At 44.0% G+C, this 22,131-nt stretch overlaps 2 protein-coding genes across 7 annotated transcripts; one reads left to right on the forward strand and one right to left on the reverse strand.

The window, feature by feature from the left end:
* Positions 1–4,553: 4,553 nt before the first annotated feature.
* Positions 4,554–19,256, forward strand: LOC125766572 (dynein axonemal heavy chain 7). Of its 3 annotated transcripts, XM_049432644.1 has the most exons (16): positions 4,556–5,047; positions 5,602–5,904; positions 5,967–6,550; positions 6,622–6,855; positions 6,919–7,110; positions 7,183–8,277; positions 8,352–8,764; positions 8,838–13,338; positions 13,421–13,767; positions 13,838–14,573; positions 14,653–15,122; positions 15,238–16,502; positions 16,565–17,559; positions 18,105–18,239; positions 18,316–18,846; positions 18,906–19,256. In XM_049432644.1, the coding sequence occupies exons 2-16, from the start codon at positions 5,607–5,609 to the stop codon at positions 19,116–19,118; spliced, it is 12,009 nt and encodes a 4,002-aa protein (XP_049288601.1). In that variant the 5' UTR covers positions 4,556–5,047; positions 5,602–5,606; the 3' UTR covers positions 19,119–19,256. The 3 variants fall into 3 exon arrangements, with proteins under 3 accessions (XP_049288602.1, XP_049288601.1, XP_049288600.1); XM_049432643.1 differs by having other exon boundaries at positions 4,556–5,904; XM_049432645.1 differs by lacking the exons at positions 18,105–18,239; positions 18,316–18,846; positions 18,906–19,256 and adding an exon at positions 17,637–17,824 and having other exon boundaries at positions 4,554–5,904.
* Positions 19,257–19,459: 203 nt separating this feature from the next.
* Positions 19,460–22,040, reverse strand: LOC125766606 (syntenin-1-like). Of its 4 annotated transcripts, none has more exons than XM_049432795.1 (4): positions 21,879–22,040; positions 20,652–21,097; positions 20,316–20,551; positions 19,460–20,223 (listed from the first exon to the last, which is right to left on the reverse strand). In XM_049432795.1, exons 2-4 carry the CDS (start codon positions 21,087–21,089, stop codon positions 19,905–19,907), a joined length of 993 nt encoding a protein of 330 aa, XP_049288752.1. In that variant the 5' UTR covers positions 21,090–21,097; positions 21,879–22,040; the 3' UTR covers positions 19,460–19,904. The 4 variants fall into 4 exon arrangements, with proteins under 4 accessions (XP_049288752.1, XP_049288755.1, XP_049288753.1 ...); XM_049432798.1 differs by lacking the exon at positions 21,879–22,040 and adding an exon at positions 21,603–21,853; XM_049432796.1 differs by lacking the exon at positions 21,879–22,040 and adding an exon at positions 21,427–21,573.
* Between the last annotated feature and the right edge of the window lie 91 nt (positions 22,041–22,131).

The following is a 22,131-nucleotide window of genomic DNA, read 5'->3' on the forward strand; positions in this document are numbered from 1 at the left end:
AGTTATTCGAGGAACCAAGTTCCTTACCCTGTTTGAGAAAATGTAAAATTTTCCTCATTTTTGAGCAATTTAGCAAACTTTATAAATGTGATATATTTTCATGCAAATTTGTTGCAATGTGTTTCTTTTCACTCAAATAATGCTTTAAACTAAAAACATAATAAAAAATCACAAAAAATAATTTTAAAAATTTTCAACTCGAAAATTTCATAAGGCTTACCCCTTACGTTTTTTTTGGGAAATTTTGCAAAAAAAATGAAATTGATTTATTTAAATGCCAATTGGTTGCAATGTGTTTCTTTTCACTCAAGTAATGCTTTAAATAAAAAAAAGAGTGAAAATAAAAATAAAAAAATCAAAATATTCAAAAAAATGAAAATTTACTAAGGCTCATTTTTGCCCCAAGTTTTGCCTATAACTCGGTCGGTATCCAACGGATCGCCAATCTTAACCTGTGGTCGATAGATGGCACCAATGGCTACATTTTCTGCTCAGACGGCCATGCCCTCAGATGTCCGTGCCGGAAGTTATTCGAGGAACCATGTTCCTTACCCTGTTTGAGAAAATGTAAAATTTTCCTCATTTTTGCACCAAGTTTTGTCTATAACTCGGTCGGTATCTAACGGATCGCCAATCTTTAACCTGTGGTCGATAGATGGCACCAATGGCTACATTTTCTTCTTGGACAGCTATGCTCTCAGGTGTCTGTGCCGGAAGTTATTCGAGGAACCAAGTTCCTTACCCTGTTTGAGAAAATGTAAAATTTTCCTCATTTTTGAGCAATTTAGCAAACTTTATAAATGTGATATATTTTCATGCAAATTTGTTGCAATGTGTTTCTTTTCACTCAAATAATGCTTTAAACTAAAAACATAATAAAAAATCAGAAAAAAAAATTTTAAAAAATTTCAACTCGAAAATTTCATAAGGCTTACCCCTTACGTTTTTTTTGGGAAATTTTGCAAAAAAAATGAAATTGATTTATTTTAATGCCAATTGGTTGCAATGTGTTTCTTTTCACTCAAGTAATGCTTTAAATAAAAAAAAGAGTGAAAATAAAAATAAAAAAATCAAATAATTCAAAAAAATGAAAATTTACTAAGGCTCATTTTTGCCCCAAGTTTTGCCTATAACTCGGTCGGTATCCAACGGATCGCCAATCTTAACCTGTGGTCGATAGATGGCACCAATGGCTACATTTTCTGCTCAGACGGCCATGCCCTCAGATGTCCGTGCCGGAAGTTATTCGAGGAACCAAGTTCCTTACCCTGTTTGAGAAAATGTAAAATTTTCCTCATTTTTGCACCAAGTTTTGTCTATAACTCGGTCGGTATCTAACGGATCGCCAATCTTTAACCTGTGGTCGATAGATGGCACCAATGGCTACATTTTCTTCTTGGACAGCTATGCTCTCAGGTGTCTGTGCCGGAAGTTATTCGAGGAACCAAGTTCCTTACCCTGTTTGAGAAAATGTAAAATTTTCCTCATTTTTGAGCAATTTAGCAAACTTTATAAATGTGATATATTTTCATGCAAATTTGTTGCAATGTGTTTCTTTTCACTCAAATAATGCTTTAAACTAAAAACATAATAAAAAATCAGAAAAAAAAAATTTAAAAAATTTCAACTCGAAAATTTCATAAGGCTTACCCCTTACGTTTTTTTTGGGAAATTTTGCAAAAAAAATGAAATTGATTTATTTTAATGCCAATTGGTTGCAATGTGTTTCTTTTCACTCAAGTAATGCTTTAAATAAAAAAAAGAGTGAAAATAAAAATAAAAAAATCAAAATATTCAAAAAAATGAAAATTTACTAAGGCTCATTTTTGCCCCAAGTTTTGTCTATAACTCGGTCGGTATCTAACGGATCGCCAATCTTTAACCTGTGGTCGATAGATGGCACCAATGGCTACATTTTCTTCTTGGACAGCCATGCTCTCAGGTGTCTGTGCCGGAAGTTATTCGAGGAACCAAGTTCCTTACCCTGTTTGAGAAAATGTAAAATTTTCCTCATTTTTGAGCAATTTAGCAAACTTTATAAATGTGATATATTTTCATGCAAATTTGTTGCAATGTGTTTCTTTTCACTCAAATAATGCTTTAAACTAAAAACATAATAAAAAATCAAAAAAAAAAATTTTAAAAATTTTCAACTCGAAAATTTCATAAGGCTTACCCCTTACGTTTTTTTTGGGAAATTTAGCAAAAAAAATGAAATTGATTTATTTTAATGCCAATTGGTTGCAATGTGTTTCTTTTCACTCTAGTAATGCTTTAAATAAAAAAAATGAGTGAAAAATAATAAAAAGATCAAAATATTCAAAAAATGAAAATTTACTAAGGCTCATTTTTGCCCCAAGTTTTGCCTATAACTCGATCGGTATTCAACGGATCGCCAATCTTTAACCTGTGATCGATAGATGGCACCAATGGCTACATTTTCTGCTCAGACGGCCATGCCCTCAGATGTCCGTGCCGGAAGTTATTCGAGGAACCAAGTTCCTTACCCTGTTTGAGAAAATGTAAAATTATCCTCATTTTTGCCCCAAGTTTTGCCTATAACTCGGTCGGTATCTAACGGATCGCCAATCTTTAACCTGTGGTCGATAGATGGCACCAATGGCTACATTTTCTTCTTGGACAGCCATGCTCTCAGGTGTCTGTGCCGGAAGTTATTCGAGGAACCAAGTTCCTTACCCTGTTTGAGAAAATGTAAAATTTTCCTCATTTTTGCCCCAAGTTTTGCCTATAACTCGGTCGGTATCTAACGGATCGCCAATCTTTAACCTGTGGTCGATAGATGGCACCAATGGCTACATTTTCTTCTTGAACGGCCATGCTCTCAGGTGCCCGTACCGGAAGTTATTCGAGGAACCAAGTTCCTTACCCTGTTTGAGAAAATGTAAAATTTTCCTCATTTTTGAGCAATTTAGCAAACTTTATAAATGTGATATATTTTATTGCGAATTTGTTGCAATAAGTTTCTTTTGACTCAGATAGGGCCTTAATTTAAAAAAAAGAATAAAAATCAGAAAAAAATTTCAAAAAAAATTTCCACTCGAAAATTTCTCGGCTCGGTGGTACATGTGGAATAGGCGGGTATTTGTTTACCTTATTATTGCCAGCAAAATCGAGCTTTCTTACCAGCCATTACAAAAAACTTTGTTTTGGCGTCAAGTCGCGCTTCGAATAGCGATTTTTCGCTGAAAATACACGTGTAGCGACTTTTTGCAATTTTTTTTATATGAAGTTTTACAAAAATTTTCTAAATTGCGTTCGCAAACGCGACAATTGCTAAGCGTTTAGTGTTGGGGTAAGATACGACACAAAACGAAAACGAAACACATTCGTTCCACACTCCCTCTTCACTGCTTATCTCTTTCATCAAATGTATGCATCAGGACCATAATTATCAATCTTCTAAAACTTTTACTACATCTCGCCGCATTGAAGTCTCCAGCCTTCCATCAAGTGTATCAGGGGAAAAATCATTTTTAATATATTTGTCCTGCGGTTACATGTTTGCATTAAGTTTCCAATTGTTCCAGGTGAATTTGGAGACCAAAATAGTATTATTCCCTTACACTTAAAACTATGTACATTAAAATGTATTTATATTGTTTGAAATAACGACAACAAGCAGAGGAAAATGATTTATTTACAAACAGAAGCTTAATTTTGTTAGTTCTACGCATAGTTTTATCTACGATCAACCATGGATGTGAAAGTTTGTGTACATAAAATAAGTTTCAGTAAAGCTTCTAAAAAGTATAAGTATTTCAAAACCCCGTAGCTTTATTAAAAAAATAAAACATTTTACAAAAGAATAACATCATCGTATTTCACAACTCCCAAGCCTCATAAGTTGTTTGATGTTATGGTGGTGGTGGAAGTTGGATTATCATCGTAATTGTAATATTCTTCATCGATTGGATCCGTATCTGCAATAAAGGTAGAATATATAAATTATGCGCAAACCCATGCAATGTCTCCGCTGTTTGCGTTTCTCACTTCCGAATATGATAGCGGCGATCATTTCACACAAAGCCGGCAAGTATTCACACATTTTGCAAATCAGTTGAGTAACAATTCTTTGAAAGAAATTCCACACTGCGGTTTTATAATGTATGTCCTAGTAATAGTTGTTTACTTAACTGAAGCACAGTATGGAATGATTAGTGTTGGCGAAGGCTATGAACCATTTAACTGTTGTTTGGAAGCTACTCGTCAAATAAACCCACTGTTGCGAAACAAATCGTTTCGGGTCGCGCCCGAATGTATACCGGAAGTAATCAACTTAACATCTAAATTATGATATCGGTATTTAATTTTGCAATTGTACTAATTATTTCAGAGCAAATGCTCATTCCACATTTTCCATTTTGGAGCTGAAAAATAGGAACGAAAAATCATCAATGTGCAACGTATAATGGGGTAGAATACGGTAAAAGTTCAAGAGCGTGACCCCGAAAAAGAATTGCGTGATTGAATGAATTACGAGCCTTGATTTTTGTTTCATTTGTTTGTTATTTAGTAGGGAGAGAAAGTGGGTGAAAAACTGTAGCTCTTTACTTGACCTCATGACCGTCGTTTGTTTACAAATAGCAACAAACCTGTTGCTATTTACGTTGTACAATCAAATTCCGTTACTAGCAAACCTTCCGCTACTATTACCACGCGGTTCCGACAGCTGTACCGGGCAACAGGTGTGATCACGTGATCACGGGCAACAGGTTGTAAAATAACTTTACATGCCTAGCAACGCAATCTGTGGTTAGTATCCTTGGTTACAAAATATTTATTAAAATCGATCGGTTTAACCGGTGCTCATCGAAGAAAATCTCGGTAAGCTTTGGTTTTAGTTGCTCGTTAGCTGTCACCGCGAACGGTGGCTTCCGGAGGTGGATTTCAGTGATCGTTTAGCATTTTTATGTTGTTTCCCCCACCACACAAAACAGGGGTGATTTTGTACTTGTTTTGTAGTGAAAATAATTCTACACGAATGGTTAAATCGAACAATTATTGCGTTTACCTGAATAACTTGAAGGTAAGTTCCGTTACTGTATATGTAGCAGAAGATCCTAATCTTTGTAATCCAACACTGCAAGAGAATGCTGAATACGGCCACAGAAGCCCAGCAAATTGATGGGATCTAGGGTTTAATATCTCTAATTCTTTATTCTTCACTAGTTACTTAGTATCTTGTCACATAAAATAGTAACTTCTTACTTAAAATAGTAAATTCTACAAGTAAAGCAATTTCTTCTTTCACTGTTTGAAAATTTTCACCTACGCCTAGTTGCGGTGTTAACATGAAACCATAGCAACTTGTTTATCACCTTCCAGCGGTTGGTTATTCGTTGGTAACGATTCCTTGGCATTGATATTTGGAGCACTAGTTAAGCCTACTATTGTCAGTTCCTCATGTCAGCTGTTAATGCACTTTTGAAAAAAGGACTAAAGAGGGGTGCTCTGGCATTCTGAGGAGTTCTGTGATTTGCCATTATATTTCTCGTGACGGGGTCATTGAACCGAAGGGTATTGATTTATTTTCCAAAACAAATTCTGACGATGACGCTTCGTTTTTATTTTCTTTTGCAGAATCAATGAAACCCAGCACCGATCGTAGGGCATCGGCCCCAATACGCAAGCGGGCACAAGATGGAGCACGTCCTGCTGGAAGTTTGGAAACTCCCGGACCTTCCGGTTTGTTGCGCATCAATCGTAGAGCGCATCCGGAACATAATACCAAACAAATCTGGCGCGAACTCAACATGCCAACTGATTGTGACTTTCTTGGACCGAATGTATTCAGCCTGCCGGAGAAGCTGTTGCGTCATAACCCCAAGATGCGTCCATCACCGTTGGCACGTCCAAAGCCAGATCGAAACGCAGATAAAAAAAGTAAAAAGGTAATTGGTGAATAGCTAGATCAGATATTCAAATTCTATTCTCCCCGATTTTAGAAATTCGTTCCTATACTGCCTTGCGGAAGGATCGTGAAGATTTCCGCCGAAGGTTGGTGCGATTGATCGTGCGCAAGGAGCACGAAAAGGACGATCCGGAAAACACATTCCCGAATGTGGAGGAGCGTGAAATGTTGCGCTATTATCACTACATTCGCCACGGAATCGATACAGTGCATGTATCGCCCATTGATAAGCGAGTGCTGCAGCGCGTTCTTCGGCTTATACCGAAGAACTTGAGCCGTTGGAAGCAAGCACTGCGCGACATTATCGGAGAGATTAAGGAAGATTACTCGTTTGCAGTAAGGAAGGCGGTTGTTGATTTTGTTCTGGGCGATGCGATGACAAAGTATGCACGAAAGGAAGAAATCACACCGGGGCGGTTGGAAATTAAGGAGTTGCGGCTCAAGTGGAAACACCGGTACGATGAGAACCAGACCAAGATTAAGCGGAACCTGTTCTCGATCAATGCCTGTTCGGAACAAATTTTGGAACTTTGGGACACAACTTTTAAGAAGTTGTTGCTAGTGAATGTGAAAGAATTGGAAGCGAAAGGTGAAGCGTACGATTTGACGGAATTTACGGTGAGTGGATTTATCAAGACGCAAGCAATTAAGATTCGGTCCTTCAAATACTATTTTTCCCGTATGAGCAGTCTACAGTGAACCAGCAGATAGAAGAAACGAGACTTACCCTGTCGGATAAATGGTATGGTGCGATAAAGACTATATTCCAGAAAGGCATCAAGAAGAAACTTATACCGGATGATTCGAAACCCAAGATGCTAAAGAAGTTCTTCAATTCTTTAGCCACGCTCATGACAAGACAGCTGCAAAATCTGTGCATTAGCAGCATTGAATCGTACACTCATTATATTTGTGATGTTGGGGTAAATATTTGCTTCTTTTGCACTTCTGCAACACATTAACTTTCCTATCTTTAATGTTTGCAGCGTACGAACCAAGGATTTCGATTGACAATTTTGTTGGAAAATCAAGATACCCTATCATTTATTCCTAGTTTTCCTAGGTTCCAGATAGAGATTTTGAAAATAATCGATAACGTTGTAAAATCAGTGAAAAGTTTTCCCCGTATTGAGCGACAAATTTACCCCGACTTACCATGCCCTCATGAAACGTTAAGGGTATGTCTTTTAAGTGATCGTTCAAGCTGTATGAGCGTTAACTAAAGTATTTTCTATTTACATTTCACACAGCCTGAAATTCCACCTGAAGTGATCAACGTGTGTAAGGAGAAGATCCACGACGTTCTGGAGGAGCAACGTATAGGGCCTGAGCTGCGCATGCAAGACTTCGACAACTATATGACCCTAATGAACGGTTCCGATATTGATGACATCGAACGGTTCATGGAGAAACGACCTAGCTTTGAAGAGTACTGCACATACATACAACGATACAAAAAGATGGAAAATGATGTGGCACGTGAAATCTACGGTGTCGTGTCGATGGGCTTCTACGAGTTTCATCGTGAAGGACTGATTGACACACTCGAAGGGTTGGCAAAGTTTATGCAGCAAGAATTGATTGCAAAAATGACGGCTGATCAGCAAAGCGGTGCTCACCAGCTGGCGATCGAGTATGAAGCGATCTCGACCAAAATTATAACGATACCGAAGGATACGGTTGAGCTTATGACACTGAAAGCGTACGCGATCAAAATGGAAGAAACAACAATACCGGAGATGGAAGAGCGGCTCAAGAAGAATCTGCACCATTTGCTGTATCTCACGGATTATACCATATTTACTCCGCTAGAGATCAAGCAGAATAATAACACCTTCCAGTGGTACATGAAGATGCCGACAATCTTCCAAGATCACAAAAACATTATCGCCGAGAAGGTGATAGAGTATCAGGACGCTCTAAAGCGTCGTATCGAAAGCTTCCGGCGTGATTTGGAGCTCTTCTGGCAACAGGTCAAGGAGTACGACTCTTGGGGAGACATCAAGAATTTGCAGAAATATAAGAAGAAAGCCACTGCACTGGATAACAAACTTGTGGCGGCGATGGATAAGATCGATCATATTAATGAAGAGGAGACGGCATACGGTTGGGAGTTGTCACAGTATCCAATCAGAAAGCAGTGCCACGATAAACTTGCCCCGTACAAGCAGCTTTACGATGCCGGGCAAGAGTTCATGGATAAACACGACTTGTGGATGCACTCGCAGGTCGGATCGCATGATCCGGAACAGATCGACGATACAGTGGGATCGCTCTATCGAACGGTTTATAAGCTCGAGAAACATTTCTCCGATTCGTATCAAACGCAGCGCTTGGCACATGATGTGAGTATTAATGGGACTGTAGTGGACTAATGGAGGAACATCTGATGCGTGTGTCTTTTTTTTTCATATTTCAGATCAAAACCCGCATCGATCAGTTTAAGACGCATATGCCAATCGTGCAGACACTGGGCAACCCAGGCATGAAGGAACGCCACTGGGAGCAAGTGTCTGAAATCATTGGCTTCCCGATACGCATTTCCGCGGAGCTTACGCTAGAACGTGTGATTGACTATGGGCTGGACGACTACATACAGCGCTTCGAAACTATTTCCGAGAGTGCTACGAAGGAGAACAACTTAGAAAAGGCAATGATTAAGATGGTGAACGAGTGGAGTGATATGGCTTTCGTAGTATTACCGTATCGTGACACTGGTACTTATATCCTATCCGCGATAGACGATATCCAGGTACTGTTGGATGATCACATCATCAAGACGCAAACGATGAAAAGTTCGTTGTACATAAAACCGTTTGAAAAGGACATAATGTAAGTATGTTGGGAAGTGTCTCGGGAAAGGTAACCAAATGGTAGCCAAATAATATGTATCCGTGTCTCACAGTGCGTGGGAAAAGAAGCTGATGCTGCTGCAGGATATTCTCGATGATTGGCTGAAGGTGCAGGCGACCTGGATGTACTTGGAGCCGATCTTTTCGAGCCCGGACATTCAATCGCAGATGCCGGAAGAGGGTCGCCGGTTCAGTGCGGTCGACAAGATCTGGAAGGATTTGATGAAGTCAGTCCAGGCCGACACGAAGGTTTTGGTGGTGCTGGAAATAGACAAAATGTCGGAGAAATTGAAGAAATCTTACGGTCTGCTGGAGATCATCCAGAAGGGCCTGAACGAGTATCTGGAGAAGAAGCGGCTTTACTTTCCCCGTTTTTTCTTCCTGTCGAACGACGAGCTGCTTGAGATTCTGTCGGAAACGAAAGATCCGACCCGTGTCCAACCGCACCTGAAGAAGTGCTTCGAGGGTATTGCATCCCTCAACTTTACCGATGCACTCGACATTACTGTAATGCGCTCGAGTGAGGGCGAAGAGGTGGACCTGATTGAGGAAGTGTCCACGAGCAAGGCGAAGGGTCAGGTAGAAAAGTGGTTGCTTGATCTGGAGCACTCGATGAAGAAGAGCATCCATCTGAAGGTTGGCAAATCGTACGAGGCGTACACGGAGACGGAACGCCACAAGTGGGTACTGATGTGGCCCGGACAGTGTATACAATGCATTTCATGTGCATTCTGGACACTGGAGACTACCATGTGTTTTGATAGTGAAGAGCCACTGGAAGCGTTGGAGGAATATCTAGAAACGTGCAAGGTACAGATCTCCTTTATCGTGGATTTGGTGCGTGGAAAGCTGGCGATGCAGAATCGCCTCACGCTGGGCGCACTGGTTGTGTTGGACGTTCACGCGCGTGACGTGTTGCTCGATATGATCGAAAAGAAAACGACTCAGGTAGATGACTTCAATTGGCTAGCACAATTTCGGTATTACTTTGAGGATCAAAATTTGGCTACCCGTATGATAAACTCGACGCTTATGTATGGATATGAATATTTGGGCAATACGGCACGATTGGTTATTACGCCACTGACGGATCGTTGCTTCCGAACTCTGTTCGGTGCACTACATCTGCATCTAGGTGGAGCCCCCGAGGGTCCCGCTGGTACGGGTAAAACGGAGACGACGAAAGATTTAGCTAAAGCCGTTGCGAAGCAGTGCGTCGTGTTCAACTGCTCGGACGGGCTGGACTACATAGCGCTGGGTAAATTTTTCAAAGGTCTTGCATCGTGCGGGGCCTGGTCCTGTTTTGATGAGTTTAATCGCATCGATCTGGAGGTGCTTTCGGTGGTGGCGCAACAAATTTTAACCATTCAACGAGGCATCAACTCTGGTTCCCCGACGATGGTGTTCGAGGGCACGACGCTAAATCTAGACCCTAGCTGTGCTGTGTTCATTACGATGAATCCCGGGTATGCCGGTCGATCAGAGCTTCCAGACAATCTGAAAGCTCTGTTTCGTTCGGTAGCTATGATGGTACCGGACTATGTGTTGATCTCGGAGATTGAGTTGTATGCGTACGGTTTTCTGAACGCGAAGCCCCTGGCGGTAAAGATCGTCGCCACGTATCGGCTATGCTCGGAGCAGCTGAGCTCGCAGCCTCACTACGATTACGGTATGCGGGCGGTTAAATCGGTACTGAAGGCGGCCGGTGCCCTGAAGCTACGCTACCCGGACGAATCGGAAGACATATTGGTGCTGCGTTCGATCAAGGATGTAAATTTGGCAAAATTCCTCAACCAAGATGTGCCACTGTTCCAGGGCATCATATCGGATCTATTCCCGGGTGTAGTGCTTCCGAAGCCGGACTACGCAGTGTTCGATACCGCCGTGCAGAAAGCTTGCGAGAAGAACAACAAACAGTTCACGCCGTTCTTCCTAGAGAAGGTGCAGCAACTGTACGAGATGATTGTAGTGCGACACGGGCTGATGATCGTTGGGCCTCCGCTGGGCGGTAAAACGACCGCTTATCGAATTTTAGCCGAAGCGTTGGCCACCATTGAGGAGCAGGGTGAAATGGGTGAGCACCGGGCACAGTATACTGTTATGAACCCGAAGGCCATCACGATGGGTCAGCTGTACGGACAGTTTGATCCGGTATCGCACGAGTGGAGCGATGGCATACTGGCAGTAAGCTATCGGCATTACGCGCAAAGTACCAGCACGGATCGCAAGTGGCTTATTTTCGATGGTCCGGTCGATGCGATCTGGATCGAGAACATGAACACTGTGCTGGACGATAATAAGAAGCTGTGTCTAATGTCGGGCGAAATCATACAGCTATCGTCGACGACGAATTTGATCTTTGAGGTGATGGATCTGGACGCCGCTTCCCCGGCCACAGTGTCCCGCTGTGGAATGATCTACATGGAACCGGCCTCGTTGGGCTGGGAGCCGGTACTGGAGTCGTGGAAGAACACGCTTCCACCGGCACTGCACTCAATGAACAAGCAGGTCATTACGCAAATGTTTCATCGCTTCTGTCCAATGCTGCTGTGGTTTGTCCGCAGAGGCGGCGGCTTACGAGAGATGATGCCGACGAGCGACTCGAACCTTGTCCTGTCCGTGATGCATCTGTTCGATTGTTTCATGGACGATTACCGGAACGAGGCTTACATGAAGGCCGTCTCGGAGGTGGACGTGAGGGCGCAGCTAGAGGGTGTGTTCTTCTTTTCCTGCATTTGGGCTATTGGCGGCCCGCTCGAGACCGACAGTCGGGCCAAGTTCAGCGAGCTCTTCCGTGCACTGACCGAGAAAGTGTTTCCACCGGAGCTGAACGAGAAGTTCTGCATACCGGAGCATCTGCAGGTGCAGCCACTTTCGAAGCCATTCATCTTCCAGATCCCGAAGGGCGGCACCGTATTCGACTACCGCTTCACCAAGGAGGGTAAGGGCAAATGGCGCCCGTGGGCCGAAGAGATTAGCCAAAGCACAAGCATCCAGCGGGACGTGCCGGTGAATCAAGTGATCGTGCCGACGATTGAAACGATACGCATCGGTGCACTGCTGGAGCTGCTGGTGCAGCACGGCAAGTGTCTCCTACTCGTCGGTCCCACGGGCACTGGCAAGAGTGTCTACACGATCGACTTCCTGCTGAAGCGCAACGATACTAACATATTCAAGCCGCTGTTGATCAGCTTCTCGGCGCAAACAACCGCCAATCAGGTGCAGGACATTATTATGTCTAAGCTGGACAAGCGCCGCAAGGGAGTGTTTGGTCCGCCGCTCGGCAAGAAGTGCGTCGTGTTCATCGATGATGTGTCGATGCCGTTGAAGGAAACATACGGTGCACAGCCACCGATCGAGATTGTGCGCATGTGGCTGGATCACTGTCTGTGGTACGATCGGAAGGACGTCACGGCGATGAAGCTGGTCGATCTGCAGTTAATGTGTGCGATGGGACCGCCAAGCACGGGAAACACCGTATCGCCAAGGTTCTCGCAGCATTTCAACTCGATCGCGATGGACGAGTTCGACGATCAGACACTGATCGGTATCTTCAGCAAGATAGTGCTGTGGCATCTAGATACACGGGGTTTCTCGAAAGAGTTTGACCCGTGCATCGATGAGATCGTCCTATCGACACTCCAGATTTATCGTCAAGCACGCGCCATCCTGCTACCGACGCCGGCCAAATGTCACTATCTGTTCAACCTGCGCGACTTTTCGCGCGTTATTCAGGGCGTGCTGTTATCCGTACCGGAAGGTACGGAAACGCTCAACAGCATGCGGCGCCTGTGGGCGCACGAGATACTGCGTGTGTACGGTGATCGGCTGGTAGACGACAGTGACCGAGAATGGTTGTTCGAGGAACTTTGCACCGTCATACGGGAGTACATGAAGGAGGATCCGAAAGATCTGTTCGATCGATTCGTGGAAGGAAACGAACTTACGGAAACATCGTTGCGGGCGCTGATGTTTTGCGATTTCACCAATCCTAAAGCGGACACTAAGCTCTACCTGGAAGTGATGGATATCGAGGAGCTGAGCTTCGTTGTGGAATCGTACCTAGTGGAGTACAACAACATGTCCAAGAAGCCGATGTCGTTGGTACTTTTTCGGTTTGCGATTGAACATCTCTCAAGGATCTGTCGGATCATTAAACAACCTCGAAGCCATGCGTTGCTTGTTGGCGTTGGAGGTTCCGGTAGACAGTCATTAGCCCGTATTGCGTCCCACATCTGCTCGTATGAGCTCTACCAGGTTGAAATATCCCGCCAGTACGGTATGACAGAATGGCGTGAAGATATGAAAAACCTTCTGAAGAAAGTGTGCGGCGCCGATCAGCACATCTGCTTCCTGTTCACGGATACGCAGATTAAGGAGGAAGGTTTCCTCGAGGATATTAACAATTTGCTCAACTCTGGTGAGATTCCGAACCTGTTTACCAACGAGGAAAAGTCGGAAATTATCGAGAAGATGCGCCAAATGGATCGTCAGAAGGAGAAAAGTCAGCAAACTGATGGTAGTTTGGTGGCACTATTCAACCTTTTCGTTACGGTAAATCTAATTTCTACAGAAAACAGAAGTTTCATTTTAATCTTGGCATCTTACTAACATGTTTTAATGATATCCTTTGCAGATAATACGAGATCAGTTGCATATTGTACTGTCGATGTCCCCGATCGGTGATTCATTCAGGAATAGGGTTCGAAAGTTTCCTTCAGTTGTGAACTGCTGTACCATCGATTGGTTCCAACCGTGGCCTAAGGACGCGTTGACGGCGGTGGCTACTAAGTTTTTGTCGACAGTAGAAATGACGGACATGGAGCGTCAGTGTTGTATCGATATGTGCATGGAGTTTCACACTAGCACCCAGCAGTTATCAGATGAGTTTCTGTTGCGCTTGAAACGGTACAACTACGTCACACCAACATCGTATCTGGAGATGATCCATACTTTCAAGACTTTGCTTGACAAAAAACGCACGTAAGTAGTGTACTAACCGCATTCGTTACGTTGCAATTTACTTCTGCACTTCTGCTTTGTTTTTTTGTAGTGAGGTGCTGACAGGCAAGAACCGCTATCTGACCGGCCTAAAACAGCTCGAAATAGCAGCCCAACAGATCGGTGTGATGCAGGAGCAACTTGAAGCCGTTCAGCCACAGATGAAGATCGCTGCCGAAACAGTTGCCCAGCAGATGGCTAAGGTGCAGGCAGATAGTGAGGTGGCAGCCGAGCAGAAGCAAATGGTCGAAAAGGATGAAGCTGCTGCGCAGGAACAGGCGGCTGCTGCGAATGCCATCAAGGAGGTGTGTGATGCTAAGCTAGCTGATGCGATGCCTATTTTGGACGCTGCCATGGAAGCACTGAACACACTAACGCCAGCAGATATAACGATCGTGAAAACGATGAAAAGCCCACCGATAGGGGTGAAGGTCGTAATGGAGGCGGTATGCATATTAAAGGACCTGAAGCCAGACCGGGTCCAGAACCCGTCCGGTATGGGAATGGTGGAAGATTACTGGGGTCCTTCGAAGCGTGTCCTAGGTGACATAAAGTTTATGGATGGTTTGCTAAACTTCGAGAAGGATGATATTCCGCCGAAGGTGATACAAAAACTTGAGGAGCGTGTCTTTACCAACGAAAACTTTGATCCTGAGAAGGTGAAGGCGGCGTCAACGGCTGCGGAAGGATTGTGCAAATGGGTCATAGCGATTGCAAAGTACGATAAGGTGGCAAAGGAAATTGCACCTAAAAAGGCAGCGTTAGCAGAAGCTCAAGCGAGTTATAATGTAAGTTCTGGAATATTATTTACTGGTTATCTTACTATCCCGCTAATATAATTTATCTTTGGCTATTACTTTCTACTAGTCCGCTATGACAATATTGAATGCAAAGCTGGAACAGTTACGTATCGTAGAGGAAAATCTTGCAGATCTGCAGCGCAAGCTGGACGAACAGATTGCTCAGCACGCCAAACTGCAGGCCAATGTGGAGCTGTGCATGAAAAAGCTGGAACGCGCTACCGAGATCATTACCGGTCTGGGCGGTGAGAAGGATCGGTGGCAGACGGCAGCAGAAACACTAGCGCTAGTCTATGACACGCTCACTGGAGACGTGCTGATTGCATCTGGTATTGTCGCGTACTTAGGACCTTTCACGATGCAGTTCCGAGCGCAACAGATCGCACAGTGGATTGAACGATGTACGGATCGTGGAATCATCTGTTCCCAGGATTTCCAGCTCGTGAACGTGCTTGGAAATCCGGTGGATATTAGAGCATGGAACATCTTCGGTTTGCCAAGTGATGCATTTTCCGTCGAGAGTGCTATCATCATTCAGTAAGAATTGATCGGGAGCTTTGGGAATACGTTGAGAAGGGAACCAAAAATTTGGTATCGTTGTGGTATGATTCGAGATTTGAAGTGTAATGTAGCGGCTTCTTTCTCTTTTCAGCAACGCTCGACGCTGGCCTCTGATGATCGATCCCCAAGGACAGGCAAACAAATGGGTACGCAATATGGAGAAAGCCAACCGCATTTGTATTATACGTCTCTCACAGCCCGACTATACACGCGTGCTGGAGAATGCTATACAGTTCGGCCTGCCAGTCCTACTAGAGAATGTTGGTGAAGAGATCGAACCAATGCTGGAACCGATCCTGTTGAAACAAATCTTCCGACAAGGAGGAACAATGTGCATCAAGCTGGGGGACTCAATCATCGAGTACAACGATTCGTTCAAGTTTTACATCACGACAAAACTTCGAAGTCCTCATTATTTGCCGGAGATCGCGGTGAAAGTGACGCTGCTAAACTTCATGATCACACAAACTGGATTGCAGGATCAGCTGCTATCGATAACGGTGGCCCGCGAACGGCCCGAACTTGAGACGGAGAAGAACGCATTGATCGTGCAAGGGGCAGAGAACAAGCGGCAACTGCAGGAGATCGAAGACAAGATCCTGCAGGTCCTCTCGTCCGAGGGTAACATTCTCGAGGATGAAACCGCTGTATCGGTCCTAAGCTCGTCGAAAACGCTGGCCAACGAGATCAACGAGAAGCAAATCGTTGCTGAGGGGACCGAACGTCAGATCGATGCGGCCCGTCTGCAGTACACGCCAATTGCGGCCCACTCGACGGTACTGTTCTTCACGATTGCCGACTTGGCCTGCATCGATCCGATGTATCAGTACAGCCTAAACTGGTTCGTAAACCTCTTTACCGCGGCTATCGACAATACCGAGAAGGTGGATGAGGTGCCAGCCCGCTTGGAGGATCTTAGGACCTACTTTACGTACAGCCTTTACGAGAATATCTGCCGCAGTCTGTTTGAGAAGGACAAGATACTGTTCTCGCTATTATTGGCAACCAATCTACAGCAGGACGCCGGTCAGCTCGGCGCGCCCGAGCTGATGTTTCTGCTTACTGGAGGTGTTGGATTGGACAATACCGATCCAAACCCGGCATTAGATTGGCTGCCGGACAAAAACTGGGATGAGCTCTGTCGTTTGACGGTATCGTTCGAGGAGTTCGGTCCATTGAAGGAGCACGTGGTGCAGAATCTAGAGAGCTGGAAGCGGTACTTTGACGACGATACACCACATGAGGCGCCCACACCGGAGCCGTGGAATTCTCAGCTTACAGCGTTCCAGAAGCTCCTGGTACTTCGATGCTTCCGGGCGGATAAGTTGGTTCCTGCGATCGAGTTGTATGTGGCAGGTAGGTGAACAATTAACCTTAGAATATTGCTGACCTGTACGAACTATGTCAATCAATTCCAGGAACTATGGAACCGAAATACGTGGAACCTCCGGCCTTCAATTTAGCTGCATCGTACGACGAATCGAACTGCTGTGTACCATTGATCTTCGTGCTAACACCCGGTACCGATCCAACGGCCACACTGATTAAATTTGCCGATGCCCAGGGATTGGGTGCAAATCGACTCTTCTCGCTTTCGCTCGGCCAGGGTCAAGGTCCGATTGCCACCAAAATGATCGACGAAGGTACAAAGTTTGGTAATTGGGTTCTGTTGCAAAACTGTCACCTCGCCCAGAGCTGGATGCCGACACTGGAGAAGATTTGTGAAAGCTTCCAGCCGGACACAACTCATCCCGACTTTCGGCTCTGGCTAACCTCCTACCCGACGGAACATTTCCCGGTGGTTGTGCTGCAGAACGGAATCAAGATTACCAACGAACCGCCGAAAGGTCTGCGCATGAACGTAACACGCTCGTTCATGAGTGATCCAATCTCGAACGTCGAATGGTTCGAGGCATGCAAGCAACCGCTCAACTTCAAGAAGCTTTTATTCAGTCTGTGCTTCTTCCACGGTATCGTGCAGGAACGGCGTCAGTTTGGTCCGATCGGTTGGAATATACCGTACGAGTTTAATGAGACCGATCTAAGCATTAGTTTGACGCAGTTACGAATGTTTTTGGACGAGTACGAAGAGGTACCATATGTGGCACTCCGGTACCTGACTGGAGAATGTAACTACGGTGGCCGTGTGACGGATGATTGGGATCGTCGATGTTTAAATACGATTCTCGCAAAGTTCTACACATCGGAGGTTTTGGAGAACGAGAGCTACATCTACGATGAGGCGGGATTGTACCCGGTGCCTGAGCTGAAGGAACACGAAGAGTTTGTGGCGTTTATACGGGACCTGCCGGTTATTGCCCGGCCTGGTGTCTTTGGACTTCACGAAAATGCAGATATAATTAAGGATCAAAAGGAAACTGACACATTGTTGGCCAATGCTCTCAAGACACAGGTATGTAGGTTCTGTTGCTTAGCTGCAACACATCTGTAGTTTGTAACGCCCTTTTCTTATCTGATGCAAAACATAAGGATCGTACGGTAAGTATGCAATGCATTATTCTGGTAAATTTTCACTATAGCTCAACGAATAGTAAGTATAGGTAAAATAAATATATCACCCACAATTTTAAAAGGGTTCATATTAAAGTGTCAAATAACGTAATTATCTGAATTTAATACTACATCCCTAAAACGCGCCCTATTAGGATTTGCTGCAAATGAAGGTAATTTAATAAAAGTGGTTACATTGTCTAAAATGTCCCAAAAAGTTTAAAGGAAAAATCAATTATATGTTATTCTACTAATTGGCTAAATTTCCATTGGATTCCATCATTCTATTGGCAATGGTAGATTCTTGAGGATCTAAAGGTTTGTAAAATATTGGACATATTTGGGTTTTGTTTTGTTTCTTAAAATTACGATAATCATTTTACATGTATAAAACTTTTAAGTAAGGTGAATCTTCAACTAATTGAGAATTATATTCTCGTCGTACAGAACACGTCAACCGGTGTGTTCAAGGAAACTCCGGCCGAGCTTGTGATTCGCGTATCGTCTGATATCTTGAAGCGTCTGCCGCCAGAGTTCGATCGGGATGCTGCACTGGAGAAGTATCCGACCGACTATCATCAAGTATACCAAAATTTGCGATATCAAAATGTTATATTCGTATATGTTAAATTATAATGTTTCCATCACTCCTCTGCAGAGCATGAATACGGTTCTGGTGCAGGAAATGGTAAGGTTCAACAATCTGCTTATTTGCATCCGGAGTAGCCTTCAGACGGCTCGCAAAGCAATGCAAGGTCTCGTCGCCATGTCACCAACTGTGGAAGAGGTGGTCAGTGCGATACTGATCGGCAAGATTCCTTCCGTCTGGGCAAAGCGATCCTATCCTAGTCTGAAACCGCTCGGATCCTACATTGTGGACTTTATCGCTCGTCTAGAGTTTCTGCAAAAATGGTACGATGAGGGCCCGCCAGCCACATTCTGGGTGTCGGGCTTTTTCTTCACCCAAGCATTTTTGACCGGTGCCCAGCAAAATTTTGCCCGAAAGTACGTCATACCAATCGATCTGCTGGTGTTCGACAATGAAGTGTTGAAGGAAACGGAAATCACGGAACCACCGGAAGATGGAGTGTACGTGTACGGACTGTTTTTGGAGGGGACGAGATGGGACAGGGAAAAGGGATATCTTCAGGAATCCATACCACGCGTCCTGTTCGATACAGTGCCTTACGTGAGTACGATTTTTCATGGCAAGTTTTGCTTGAGCTAAGTTAATTTTATTACTTTTAGATTCTCTTGAAACCGATGAAGAAAGATGATTTTGTTCCGCGGCATACGTATCACTGTCCGGTTTACAAGACGGCCGAAAGACGCGGAACGCTTTCCACGACGGGTCACAGTACGAATTTCGTCATAGCATTGCTGCTGAACTGCGATCCCACTGTGAAACCGGACCATTGGGTTATGCGTGGTGCAGCTATGCTGTGTCAGCTTAGTCACTAACCGGTTTCTCACTCAACACGGAACTAGAATCGTATGAGAATGGAATTTTGGTTTTGCCCCTTCCTATGATCAATGATGTTGAGGGTTTTTCCGAATCGTAAGCCGTAGTGTTTAAATTAAAACCAGAATCCAAAATGATGATTTTTTATGGTGCAGAAAGCTAAATTTGAAATGTCGGCAGAATACTTTTTTATATCTAACAACACAATTTTTACGAATATTGTATTGGACAAAATTATATTATCACTTTTTTTACCTTTGTATAAATATAGAAAAGAGGTTTTTAGAATTGTGGTATTCGCCTCTGTATTGATAGATAAGATAAAACACATACTAAACTGTTTACATAACTACTAAAGTGAATATAATAATTTTTTATTCATGGTTAAAACCATAATATACATTAGGGATGTGCACCGATAATACGGAGGAAGGTATAATATACGATATATTTAATATGCTTTGCAAACATAGATGGCGGACGTGGTGAATAAGTCATAGTTTAGCCAGTAACAATGAATGTGAAATACGTAAACACGTCTTTATCCGATTCTTTCTGTGCTGACAACGTAAAATCGTTGCGTAAGATTCGCTTTTCTTTTCATTCCTGTGCTGTGTGACACACAAAAAATAATTTGGTTAATCCTTTTTCCTGCTGTGTGGCAGATTTCTCACCTGAGGTTCTTCGTTTACAAGGTTTGGCGTAACATACACTGTGGAAAACTGTTTAACTTTGCGTTTGTTTGTTGCGTAACTGTACTGTTGTTCTGGTTTGCGTGTTGTGATTTAAAAATCTGGCACTGAGTGATCCATCTTGCCGCGCAACCAGGAGGTGGATAGTTTCTTCATCATCACATCGTAGATCATCTTTGGCACGATCGTGAGCGTGATTACCTGCTCGGACCCATTGATCAACTGCCCGATTTCTTTATCCTTCATAGCGATCACGTTCTGGCCATTCACCTCCAACAGCTGCTGATCGATCAGCAGTCCGTTTCGTGCCGCAGATGAATCCTTCACGATGGCCGTGATGGTACCGTTGTTGAACTGGAAACCGAAACTGCCGGACGAATCCTTGTGCAGCGTAATAGCACGCTCGAAGGGTCTGTGGATAATACCAAGATTTATTTCATTAAACACGTGCAACATTCAAATCTACGAACAAGACTGTAAAGGAATCATTCTAATCCCACTTACCGGTCGCGCACCACCACGGAGATGTTATTCTTGTCACTCTTCTTGAGCAGCTTGTGCACGTCATCGACAGAAAAGCCTGCCACCAGCGCACCGTTGATCTGCAGTATCTGATCACCGAAACGCAAACCGGCCAATGCAGCCGGGCTGTTTTTAACGACCACGCACACAAAAATGCCCTTATTGATCGCTTGCACCCGAAGGCCAACTTTCTTGTCCGCGCCCTTACACATTATAAGCTGCGGGGTAGGTGTGTTAGTAGGTGCAGCAGATATGCGAGAAAAGAGAAAACGAGTTTAGCAAACGATTATGCATCACTGTTGAGCGACTGTTAGTTACCTCACGTATTCCATTAGTCACTTGACCACGCTGCAGTCCGGTAAAGTTACCGGTAACGGGTGCGACCATGTTAGCATTGTTTACGATAGCCACCGCAGATTGCTGAGGTACGATGGCAGACGACGTACCGTTCGCTTGTTGGACGTACTGTGGGAGGTTCGCTTGGATCATCTCCTTGGACAACTCCAGGCCCATGTATTCGTACAGATCGGGATACATTAGGGCACCTGCCCCACCCAACTGAGGGCTAGAAGGCTTCTCGGATTGCTTTTCACTCGTGAAACTAGGGTACAAACCATAACCATCCTTCGTGGCAGGTGCTGACGGTGGGTACGGCTGGTACTGCTGTTGTTGGGCCGCGGCTGTAGCGATCGCCGTATTCTGTGACTGGACCATCTTATCGACCAGCATATCTTCTAGCGATGGATAGAGCGACATTGTGAATGCTGCAATGAAAGACGCGTTTAGTGCGAAGGAAACAGATCCAACTGCCCTACGGCGAATAAAATTCCCAATTGCTGATAAGGGTGGGATGTTTTGATAAGGTTAGTGCAAGCAGTGAGATGAATCAAGTATTTGAAAATGATTCATTCTAAACGCGTGATGATGATGGAAATAACGCTTCAACGTCCAAACGCTTGTGTACCTCACGGAAATAGGATCGCTGACGCAAAAAATATTGATCGAATTATGAGCTTCTAATGCTAAGCAATAGCATCATAATCTAGTAGCACGTTCACACATTATAGCACTGTTTAGCCAGCATAGAACAAACCTTTCCAATCCTTTGTTTGAACTCTTTGTTAAGCGAAAAACTTTTCAAGACGGAATAGAACCACCAGTGCGATAAATATTAAGAAGAAGTGCACTTTTATGCGCCCAGGATGACATCGATGCACTACGGCGCATTATGTTGTGGGGGTTAACAAAAAAGGGGTTGCTGGTACTCACATTGACTATGAAGTTTAGAGGAAAGTTGCAAATTAAAATAACCCTACACCGATTCCTCGCAAAAACCTAAACAACGAATGAATGTAGCGTGCGTATGACTCACTAGCCCACCCAAATCTCTGTGGGGGGTGTTTAGCTTTGGCAAGCGAAATGTATGCTGCCTTCCACCGGATTATGAATCATCAACGGAGTGTTTGCTTGTTCTTGATATTCTGCCATGCTTAATGCGATGCAGCACGATTCCGGAATAAAATTCCACACCATTTTGCTGCTTACCTTTGTTTTGCGACGAACAACTGAAATGAATGTTTTTCTACACTGCAATGAATTTTTACAGATAAACGGTATTTTCGGTAGAAAATGTTTAGAATATCGCTACACCGCACGAGCACGACGTGTTTTGTTCGGCTGATGTATTTGTTTTGAAGGGCTCCAGGATGTCAAAGGGTGCTTAAATACCACTCCAGCACAGGGTAGCTCATATGGACTGCGTATTTTTCAATTATTCAATAGAAGCAGATGTGATTTT

This window comes from Anopheles funestus, chromosome 2RL (genome assembly GCF_943734845.2).
Source record: "Anopheles funestus chromosome 2RL, idAnoFuneDA-416_04, whole genome shotgun sequence".
Taxonomy (NCBI): Eukaryota; Metazoa; Arthropoda; class Insecta; order Diptera; family Culicidae; genus Anopheles; species Anopheles funestus.